Below are 11,806 nucleotides of genomic sequence, written 5' to 3' on the forward strand. Positions count from 1 at the left end.
CTGTGTGCAATGCAAACAGGGGCTGCTGAGGCAGTGCTGCCGTGTCTGTGCCTGCAAGGATGGGGCACCTGTGTGAGCTGGGGGAGAGGCCAGGGCTGCAGAGGGGGGATGTTGTTGGCAGCTGCATGAGGAGGCTCTGGGACGCTGCCCTGGGCTGTGCAGTGCACTGGGCATGGATCAGCCCCTGCTCTGCTGCTCCTTCCCGTCTGCCCCAGGGCCCTTGCAGAGCCCCAGCCATGCTGTTTGCCCCCAGCCTGCCCACGGCCAGCCTGGGGCTGCTGACGGGGGTTTCTGTGCTGAGCATTGGCCTGGCCGTGTTCTTGAGAGAGCCTGGGCAAGGAGCCTGGAGCCCCCAGGGCCTGGCCTGAGGCGTCAGCGCTGCCCCAGCAGTGCCCATGGCCTGTCCCTGCTGCAGCCCCGGCACTGCCACCCCCAGGGCTGTGCCCGGCCCCGAGAGCACTCAGGCCCTGCAGCAACACCAGGGCCACCAGGGCAGCGGGGCAGGGCCACAGCAGCAGCACTGGCAACACCAAGTGCTGCTGCTGCTGCTGCTGCTGGGCACAGCTGCTGGGCCAGCACTGATCTGCCCCAGCTCTGCACACAGACATTGCTGCTGCAGCTCCAGAGAAGGCAACAAAAGGGCATCTCTGCAGAAAACTCTGCTGGGAGATCCTTTGGTTCCTCTAAAGCCATTGAGAGCACAACCCCTCATTGACACAGTCTGTGGGCACAGGGAAGGTGGAGAGAAACGAAATGAGAAATGGCACAAAGATTGACATTTCTTTGTTGACAATATGAAAATACTAAAACAAAGGAAAAAAACCTTCAAAATTATTGAACAAGAAGTATCAAAGATAACTTTTATTACAAGTGATTGTCAGAAATTGGCCAGCAGTTTAATGTTTCTGAAACCATCCAGTCATCAGTCTCCACACAGCAGCCTTGAGCTCCTGGTTCCTCAGGCTGTAGATGAGGGGGTTCAGGGCTGGAGGCACCACCGAGTACAGAACTGACAGGGCCAGATCCAGGGATGGGGAGGACATGGAGGGGGGCTTCAGGTAGGAAAATGTGGCAGTGCTGACAAACAGGGTGACCACAGCCAGGTGAGGGAGGCAGGTGGAAAAGGCTTTGTGCCGTCCCTGCTCAGAGGGGATCCTCAGCACAGCCCTGAAGATCTGCACATAGGAGAAAACAATGAACACAAAACATCCAGAAGATAAACACACACTAACAGCAAGAAGCCCCAGTTCCCTGAGATAGGATTTGGCACAGGAGAGCTTGAGCATCTGGGGCACTTCACAGAAGAACTGGCCCAGGGCATTGCCGTGGCACAGGGGCAGGGAAAATGTATTGGCTGTGTGCATGAGAGCAGTGAGAAAGGCACAGGCCCAGGCAACTGCTGCCATGTGGGCACAAGCTCTGCTGCCCAGGAGGGTCCCGTAGTGCAGGGGTTTGCAGATGGACACGTAGCGGTCGTAGCACATGATGGTCAGCAGATAAAATTCTGATCCAAGGAAGAAGAAAATCAGAAAGACTTGGGCAGCACATCCAGTGTAGGAGATGTTGCTGGTGTCCCAGAGGGAATTGTGCATGGCTTTGGGGACAGTGGTGCAGATGGAGCCCAGGTCAGCGAGGGCCAGGTTGAGCAGGAAGAAGAACATGGGCATGTGCAGGTGGTGGCCGCAGGCTACGGCGCTGATGATGAGGCCATTGCCCAGGAGGGCAGCCAGGGAGATGCCCAGCAAGAGGCAGAAGTGCAGGAGCTGCAGCTGCCGCGTGTCTGCCAATGCCAGCAGCAGGAAGTGCCTGATGGAGCTGCTGTTGGACATTTGCTGGGACTGGCCTTGGGGAGCTGTTCATGGAGAAAAGTCAGTGACAGTTTAGGAGGAATTTTTTCCAGCAAAAACAAACCCTTTTCCCATAGACCCTTCTTGTATAACCCTCTGACACCCTTTTGAATTTCCAGCAGATTTTCATTCAGCTCCAAGGGGGGATCCCTGGCTGGTGCTGGCTGAGTGGGACATCAGGTTCAGGGCAGCTACACACAGGGTTTTTATTATTCAGCTCTGCTGTGCAGATGTGGGAGGAGGACAGGGACCTGTCCTCGTGTTCCACTTGGAAACCTTGTTAATACAGACGGCCCTGTGAGCATGTGCACCCCCACTGCCAGAGAGCAGGAATGGTAAAATCTGTTTAAATCTTCTAGAGATTTTACAGCTCCTCTTCCCCCTCTCTTGCTATATTCAGATGTCAGTAACTCTCAGCATTTCTGCTGCCCTCAGGGAGAACAGAGTGAGTTCTCTGAGGCAAGGTGGTGAGTGGAGAGTGAGGGGAGGAGGTCTGTCTCCCAGTCCTGTTCCAGGATTCTCTGGGCTTTCATCATTCTTAGACATAGGATGATCATCCTCCCATGTTTCCTTTAAAAACCATCCTGACACTACTGAGAGCAGATGGATCCCTCACAGTCCACCAAATGTCCATTCCTTTCTCAAGGTCGCAGCCCCACATTTGTACCCAGGGACACACAGGCCTCATTTCACCAACCCAGCAGCATTTTCCCATCCTAGAACTTCTGTGCCTCACCCTCGGGCTTTCAGATAACACAGAGATGTTACAGGACAGGATTGCATCATGGAGGGAAGCTCCCAGCTTGGACTGAAATCTCAGGGAGACTCCCAAGTATCCTTCTGATGGCATTGGATGAAGGGAGATGCAGCTCCTTCCCTGGCTGCACTGACAGCATTGCCCAGAGCCGGGCCCTGGGGACAGCGTCACCCTGAGCCAGCTGTGCCCCCTGCCAGAGCCCCCAGGGCCGGGCAGCTGCTCCCAGCCCTGTGCTCTGCAGAGGGAACTGGGCCCGGGGCTGCAGAGCTGCCCCACGGCTCTGCTGCAGCTCTGCCTGCACAGGAGGGGCTGCACGCCTTGGAGCCCCGGCCCTGAGGGCAGAGGCTTGGCTGGGGCACAGGAGGGAGGGGGCTTGTTCAGAGGGAGGGGCTGCACTGCAGGGGCTCCTGTGGGCATCTCTAAACTCTCCCTGCCACAGCATTGCTGGGCTTTGTTTTCTCTCATTGCCTGATCTTCTCTCTGCTTCCTGCAGATTTTCCTCCTGCAGGTGTTTCCCTGTGCCTGATCTCTCCCTGCCAGCACCCACAGCCCCCAAATCTCTGTGCACTCTCCTTGGCCCTACAGAACCCTGCCTGTTTGCAGGGCACTGGCGGGGAGCAGGTTCTGTTTGCAGCTTGGAGAAAGGACAGCTCAGACTGAGCCTGATGGCTCCAGCAGAGGTGATGCTGCTGCTGTTCATGGGCAGAGTGGCTGAAAGCACATTAGGGATCTCCTGTGAGCCAATAAATTACAGTTTAGGTATCTCAGGCACTTGACAAAATTCATAACTAATAATTCATACTATCATTAATATTTAACCCTCCGTTCCTGCCATTCTCCAATAGTTGGAAACTGAATACAAAGTCTTAGGACGTTTCCACATTTTTATCAAAAACCCTTTCTTGGAAATATTTTATGAATGTTAAGAACCGCTCAGCATGTCAGAACTCCATGAGCATTTTACCTCCCCTGCCCCAGAAATCCTCAGAGTTGTACTCACAGAGTCTGCAGGCATTGGCATGTTCCAGCTTGAGGAGATGGCTCCAGGAGCTGCAGCTGCATTGTCCTGCAGCCAGAGGTTCCTGTGCCAAGGGCTGGCAGTGATTGTGCCCCAGGCACTTCTCAGCCCCTTCCCAGCCCTGACTGATTGAAGCTCTCTGTGCCTCTGGGCTGTGCCCGGGCTGGCTGCAGGCAGTGCCCCAGCCCTGCTGGGCTGGCACAAGAGCTGCTCATCCAGAGAAATGTGCTTTTGAAGCTCTTCTTGGTGACCAGGAGCTGCCTCTGTGCCAGGAGCCCAGCCCAGCTCAGCAGCACAGACACAGCACAAGGACTTTAATCAGCCTCTGGGGCTTTGTGCTCAGGCCCTGAACATCAGTCCCTGAGAGGGAGCTGAAGAAACCTCTCCAGAACTCCAAGGCAGAATCCAACTCCAAACTTTCTTGGACTTATAATGGGTCCCAGAGAGGGACACGACTGAGCAAGTGTCCCCAGGCCCCAGGCCGAGCAGAGAACTGCAGGCAGTGATGACAGGTGGGGACAAAGAGAAGCCAAGTCTTGGTGCCCTGGGGCACAGCAGGGTCTGTGCCAGCAAGGGCTGGGAGGAGACACCTTGTGCTGAGGCCCTGGGGCCTCCTGGCACAGCCCCAGCCAGGCTGGGCACTGTCAGCCCCTTGTGCTGCCCTCAGCATCCCCCCCTAGCCCACATCCCAGTGGCCTCAAGGATCTGCTGCAAGGAGTCCCTGGGGAGCCTTGCTCAGCAATGGCCCTGGGGGCTCCTTCATGCTCCCTGCAGGGACTGCAGGTTTTTCAAAGCACTTTGGGTTTGGCTTTTGCCCTGGAGTCTCTGAGAGGTTTGTGCAATCATGGCCTCCAATTATCTGCTGTAATTAGTCCCTGGAGAGGCTTTGTCAGTAACAACACTCAGTGGGGCTCATTAATGCTTCAGGGTACTTCAGTTATTTGAAGGTACTTGGTGTTTCCCTTTTGATACAGACTCTGTGAGAAGGATTGTGCAGTTGCAGCCGCCAATTATCTACTTTAATTAGTCCCTTGAGAGCCTTTATCAGTAATGACACTCATGGGCTCATTAATGCTTCAAGGTACTTCAGTTATTTTAAGGTATTTGGTGTTTCCCTTTTGATACAGACTCTGTGAGAGGTTTGTGCAATCATGGCCCCAATTATCTGCTTTAATGAGTCCCTTGAGGGCTTTGTACTGACAATCAGTGTGGCTCATTAATACTTTCAGATACTCAAGGTTTTTAAGGTACTTTGGATGTTCCTTTCCACTCTGAATCTCTGAGAGGTGTTTTTTCCAATTCTGGCCTCCAATTCTCCCCTCCCAGGAGTCCATGAGGAGCCTGTGTTAGGGATGGACCTCAGTGGGACCATTCATGCTTTGAGACACTCTGAGTTTTTCCTCTGACTTTGACTCCTGGAAAGGTTTCTGCAGTCTCAGGTCCTGAGGTTCCAGGGCTCAGCTCCAAATGCACCACGGGGCTCATTAGGGTCAAGCAAGTCCTGACACACCATGGCTCTGCCTTGATTTCCCTCGGCTCTGGAGCGTTTATTAGGCAGATTTCCTTTTACAGTTGTGAAGAAATATTTCAATGACCTTCTAAGAAATAAGTAATCCTATTTTAAAGAGTGTATTTTATTACTGTTCTCTTCAGAGAAGAGCTGATTGCAGCTTTCTGTGATTTATATTGATGTAGGGCTGCTCCTAAGGAGGGCTCACCAGGTCAGAGAAGTTTTACCTTGAGAGTTGACCCACTGTGGACAACCTTGCCCCACATTCCCCAACCTCATGTGAGAAACCATTTTCACTTTCAAAAATTTAAAATATCAAGATCTTATCAAAACACAACAGAAGACTGAATAAAGAAAATAACACAGTGCCAGGAGCAAAGGATTCAGTCAGGATGTGCTCATCTACAAAATGGATGCTCTGTCTTTTATAGCTCTGGCCCCTCCCAAAGTCTTGTCAATCGACTCCTTCTTCACTGTCCAGTGGTGGAGATCACTGGACTCACTGTCTCACACCTTGATTGGAGGTCAGGTGTCACAGACATCTTTTCATGAAAAAGCCTTTCTTTAGGATTTTTCCTCCTGAGAAGCTGAGAGGCCTCAGGAACAAAATGTAACCAAGTGTTATCTGCTGCCGTGGAATGCAACAGGTGGATCTGTGATTGGTCTCATAGAGTTGTTTCTAATGAATGGCCAATCACGGTCAGCTGGCTTGGACTCTCTGTCAGAGACAGAAGCTTTTGTTATCATTCCATTCTATTCTTAGCTTAGCTAGCCTTCTGATGAAACCTTTTCTTCTATTCTTTTAGTATAGTTTTAATATAATATATATCATAAAATAATAAATAAACCTTCTGAAACATGGAGTCAACATTCTCATCTCTTCCCTCATCCAAGAACCCCTGTGAACATCACCACAGTCAGGTGCTGCCATAGGAACAAGCCAACCCTCCCAAATGCCCCAGCTACTGAGGCCATCCTGTGATAGCAATGCAAGGGGGAGGGGAAGGATAACTATACAGCTACAAAACTTCTCATAACATATATTTAATATTCATCCCTTAATTGTGAGACTCAACCATAGGATTACTCATCTATAACAAATCCTCTTTTTCTTTTTCATTTTGCTCAAACAGTTAAGTAAGAAATTTTTTCTCTCTCTTGAATGAGTCATACCAGCATCTGTTGATGTGGGCAAGGACAGTGGGAACAGGAGAAAAATATCTCAGGTTTTCCTTAGACACACTCATTAGGAATGGACAAAAGGGCATCCCAGAGGTCCAGTATGGCTTTGACTCCCATCTACCGTGCCTGTGTGGCTGCTACCCATAGTTGGTGCATCTTAGGGGTGAGTACAGAGGCCAACTCGGTCCTGCCCTCCAGTCCCTGTTGAATTAAAAGACAACTGAGGAATTACAGAGGTCTGGAATGGCCTTTTGTCCCTACCTTACCATGCCCATGCCCATGGGGTTGCTACCCACAGCAGGGCTATGGAGCCTTCTTGGTAGTGAACAGAGGGGCCAACCCGGTCTTGCCCTCCTTCCTTTGTCTTATTTTCTTGAAGAAGCTGTCCCATTACCTTTTACAGTCCCTTGTGTACTTCTCCTCAACAGATGCTGGTAATTCTCTCCCATGAAAACAGGAAGACAGTTCTTGAGCTGGTTGGTGGAAGCTTGACTCTACATTTGGGCGTCTTGGTGTTTTCCTGGTTGTCTCTCAGTCTCTGTTTAGAGTCAATCTTGTTTCACCCAGCCTGGATGTTACAATCCACTCTTTGGGTTCTTCTCCTGGGCCTTTGACTCGGTTGCCATGAGTCCATCCCCGCTCTGCAGCTCGCACGGCTGATTCGGTGGTGAGCAGTGCCTGAAAGGGACCTTCCCACTGGGGAGTTAGAGGCTGATCTCTCCATGGCTTAATCATCACCCAATTCCTGGGATTAATATTATGGATTCTGAAATCCAGGGTGGTAGTTTGAGGAATTGCCCCTTTATGTCTTAGCCCTTCTAAGGTTTCTGCTATAGACATCACTTATTTCTTGGCATTGGCTTCCCCTTCCTCATAGGTGGCAACCTTCTGGAGTGAGGTCAGGAAGGGAAACCCAAACATCATTTCATAGGGTGACAGCCCCAGATCTGACTGGGGTTGGGTTCTCATTCTTAATAAGGCCAAAGGAAGACATTTTATCCATGACATTTGGGTTTCAAACATTATCTTAACTAGAGCTCTTTTAAGAGTTTGATTCATTCTCTCAACCTGACCAGAACTCTATGGTTGCCACTGGGTGTGTAATTCCAATTTTGCTCCCAGGGCCTGAACAACTTTCTGCAATATCTTTGATGTGAAATGAGTTCCCTGGTCTGAATCAATCCTGTTTGCCATCCCATATTGGGATGTCCTGGTTTAGGGCAAATTTGGGAGAGAATCTCCAAAGGAGGGCCCCTCCAGAAAGCAAACCCACACGGCCCCTCCCCGCAACTGGTTTGGGAAGAATTCCTCAGAGAGGAGTGGAAAGAACCTGTTTATTTAACAGGCACAGCACCTCCAGCACACAGAATGAACAATACCAGATGACACCACTCTTTGACCACTGAAAAAAGGTGGCAAATTCAGAAATTCTCTCTTGGGGGTGGTCACTCAGTCCCTGCGGCACTGGGGCAGCTGCTGCAGGCCACAGGGTGCAAACGCTCGGTGTTCCCAGGTCCCAATCTGGAGCAGGTTCGAGATGGTTCAAAAAGGAAAGGAGAAACAGTCCAGGAAGAAATTTGGACTCTTTAGCTAAACTAGCTAATGAGCAGAAGCAAGAGCAAGCAGAAGTGAAGCAGAAGCAAGAGTGAGAGAGCAACAGAAAAAGCGAAGGCAAAAAGCAAAAGCAGCACTATGTACTGCCCGTCTCTGTGTCCTGCCAGGCTGATAAGAAAACCCAAACAAAACTTTCCCTCTTCAGAGCCAGTGTTAAAGGCACAAAACATAATATCCGGCATAAACAGAACACATGAATGGGGATACAAGCATCATAGCATCACCCTAGGACATTCCACCCCTTCTCCCCATATCATCAACATACTACCACACATCATGCATTTATTCACACAAAATTTCCATCTGTTCCCCCAAAAATTACAAGCAATACCCATAATGCCCTCATCAGATCCCCACACTGGACCACTGAATCCAGGCCCTATACTACAGAGCTGCAGGATTTCACCCCTTTCACCTTACTCACTCAAAGCTTCATCTTTCACTTGCTCAGGCCTTCGACACTTGCACGTTTCCTTCTCCATCTTCCACTTGCCCAGACCTTCAACACTTACACATTTCCTTCTGTCTCATGTCTGTATGGTTTAATGTAGAGACAATGGCAGTAACATCCAACAAACAGTGATATTGCATATCATTCTCACCCCACAATCAGATCTCCCTGAGGTACACATCGTGTTGTTCCATCTCTTTGCATTATCCACCATGTGCAACCTCGTCCCTGAGCAAAGACAACCCCACGAATGGGTTTGTCTGTACTCGAGGCAGAATTGATCCACACAGTCTTCCCTAACAAACCTCTGACATGCACCACTGGGACTTTATCTCCATCTGTTACATTCAGGAACTCAGACTGGGCAGGACCTGCTCGGTTGGTGGAACCTCAGGTGTTAACTAACCAGGTGGCCTTTGCTAAATGCTGCTCCCAATTTTTGAAAGATCCCCCACCCAAAGCTTTCAGCTGGGTTTTTAGTAGTCCATTGTACCTCTCCACTTTGCCTGCAGCTGGTGCATGGTAGGGGATATGGTACACCCACTCAATGCCATGTTTGCTAGCCCAGGTGTTGATGAGACTGTTCTTGAAATGAGTCCCATTGTCTGACTCAATCCTCTCAGGGGTTCCATGCCTCAACAGGACCTGCTTTTCAAGGCCCAGGATGATGTTTTGGGCAGTAGCATGAGACACAGGGTAGGTTTGCAACCATCCAGTGGTGGCTTCCACCATGGTCAGCACGTGGCACTTGCCCTGGCGTGTCTGGGGCAGTGTGATGGAGTCAATCTGCCAGGCCTCCCCATACTTGTACTTGGACCACCGCCCACCATACCATAGGGGCTTCACTCACTTGGCCTGCTTGATGGCAGCACACGTCTCACAGTCATGGATGACCTGAGAAATACTGTCCATGGTTAAATCCACCCCTCGGTCTCTTGCCCACTTATAGGTGGCATCTTTGCCCTGATGGCCTGAGGCATCATGGGCCCATCGAGCTAGGAATAACTCTCCCTTGTGTTCCCAATCTAGGTCTATCTTTGACACCCCTATCTTTGCTGCCTGGTCTACCTGCTCATTGTTTTGGTGTTCCTCATTGGCTCTACTCTTGGAGACATGGGCATCTACATGGCAGACTTTCACATGTAGCCTCCCTACCCTGGTAGCAATGTCTTTCCACTCATCAGCAGCCCAAATTGGTTTTCCTCTACGCTGACAGTTAGCCTTTTTCCACCTCTCCAGCCATCCCCACAGAGCATTGGCTACCATCCATGAATCAGTGTAGAGGTAGAGCTTTGGCCATTTCTCTCTTTCTGCAATGTCCAGGGCCAGCTGAACGGCTTTGAGTTCTGCAAGTTGGCTTGATCCACCTTCACCTTCAGTGGCCTCTGCAACCTGTCGTGTGGGGCTCCATACGGCTGCTTTCCACTTCTGGTTCATCCCTACGATGCGACAGGAACCGTCAGTGAAAAGAGCATAGCGTGTTTCCTCTGGGGGCAGTTGGTTACATGGAGGAGCCTCTTCAGCCCATGTCACTGGTTCTTGTTCTTCATCTGTGACACCAAAATTCGCACCTTTGGGCCAATTTGTAATTACCTCCAAAATCCCAGGGTGATTCAGTTTACCTATATGGGTGCTGTGTCTGTCCCTCTGGGAGCCTCTCAGGAACCCTGGGCCAGTCCCGAGTCGGCAGACACCGGGGGCAGCCCCGACACGGCCGACAGCGGGGAGACACTCTCTGTGCCCCGAGGGTACTGAGGGCACCTGGGCTGGTCGCCTGTGCAGCACAAGAGACACCAGAGACATCGGTAGAAGATAAAGGGCTGACTCTTAGCAGGGCGTAATCCAAAGTTTTATTCTAGGAGTTCCAAAGGAGCCCCTACACCTCAGGGGCCTCCTGCCCACAGCCCCGGGAGATGTGCCAAGGTTACATTTAAAGGGAGGTGGAAACCCAAAGTAGATAACATTTTACTAACCAAGAAGTGACCCTAAGGGATGGGTACTGGGGGATGGACATTTAGGACAGCGTATGGGGCAGGGCTTGGGGGGCTGACCCCTGGCCTCTGGCTGATCACTCAACATCCTGGAATGAAGCTTCTGGATGGAGGGGATGGGATGCTGAGTGATTGACAGAGAGACAGAGTGGGGGTTTGGGGATGATCTCAGCAAGGGAAAGGGATTACACAGGTAAAGGGAGGGGGGTACCATCTGGGATGAACCACTTGGGAAAAATACCAGGATTCAAACCCAAAACTATTACAAAACTATTACAAAACTATTACAAAGTATAACAACACACTACAACACACCACCTAGATCTGGTGTTTGCTGCGCAAGTGCCCAGATCCAGAAATTTCCCAGGGCTGGCACAGCCCAAGTCCAGCAATTTGCTGGCACAGAAAGCCAAAATCCGGCAATTTCCTGATGCCAATACAGGTGCCCAGACCTGGTGTTTGCTGCCACTGCCAGTGCTCAGATCTGGACATTTCCCTGTTCTGGCAGAGCCAAGTCCAGCAATTTTCTGGCAAAGAAAGCCAGAATCTGGCAATTCCCTGCTACCGTCATTGGCAATGCCAAGATCCGGTGTTTGCTGGCACCACCAGTGCCCAGATGCGGGATTTTCCCGGTGCCGGCACATCCTGAGCCGAGTAATTTTCTGGCAAAGAAAGCCAAAACCTTGCAAATACGTGGTGCTGGCCCCACCCAGACCTGGTGTTTGCTGGCACTGCCAGTGCCCAGATCCAGCAGTTTCCCAGTGGCAGCACAGCCCAAGTCCAGCAGTTTCCTGGCACAGAAAGACAAAACCCGGCAATTTTCTGGTGATAGCACCAGCACCACCCCAATCTGCGGTTAGCTGGCACCGCCAGTGCCCACATCTGGCAATTTCCCTGTGCCAGCACAACCCAAATGCAGCAATTGTCTGGCAAAGAAAGCCAAAACCCAGCACTGCCCAGATCTGGTGTGTTGGGGTTGGTTTAAAAGAAGAGGGAGACCTTGGCTTAAGGCCATGGGAAAACCCTCTTTAGTCAGGGTCAGCAGGAGCTCCTGCCCATAATCCTCTTGTTCAGTTATGCAGATTGTTACTAGAAAGTTCTGAGTTCTCTTTGCTACCATTGGTTACTTTATACTGCAAAAATTGTAATATTCTTAATCCTTCCTTCCTCTTGGATCCTTTCCTCAGATCCCACCTTAACCCCTCCCCATAAATAAATGGATAAATATCCCTGCTCGACCCTGGACCCAGGCTTTTTTCTGCTTTGCTCTCTCTACTGTGCACGCCGTCCTGTTTGTTGTGTTTGCCTTCATTGAAGTTCTGTTTCCAGAGCACCAGATGAAAGCAGTCTCTGTCTGTAAAGTGGCCAGAGCTGGTTCTCAGGGAAACCACTGGTCAACGGTCCGGACAAGGGCCAGAAGGTTTCACTGGTGTTTG

The 11,806-nt window shown here is 50.8% G+C and overlaps 1 protein-coding gene across 1 annotated transcript; it reads right to left on the reverse strand.

Annotated features, from left to right (window-relative positions):
- Nucleotides 1-896: 896 nt before the first annotated feature.
- On the reverse strand, nt 897-1,829 carry LOC143692725 (olfactory receptor 14A16-like). Its single transcript, XM_077172968.1, has one exon. The coding sequence runs from the start codon at nt 1,827-1,829 to the stop codon at nt 897-899; it is 933 nt and encodes a 310-aa protein (XP_077029083.1).
- Between the last annotated feature and the right edge of the window lie 9,977 nt (nt 1,830-11,806).

Source organism: Agelaius phoeniceus, assembly GCF_051311805.1.
Source record: "Agelaius phoeniceus isolate bAgePho1 chromosome W unlocalized genomic scaffold, bAgePho1.hap1 SUPER_W_unloc_2, whole genome shotgun sequence".
NCBI classification, from domain to species: Eukaryota; Metazoa; Chordata; class Aves; order Passeriformes; family Icteridae; genus Agelaius; species Agelaius phoeniceus.

Coding starts and splice junctions, on each gene's coding strand:
- LOC143692725 (XM_077172968.1), bottom strand. CDS start 1,829: ATGTCCAACAGCAGCTCCATCAGGCACTTCCTGCTGCTGGCATTGGCA.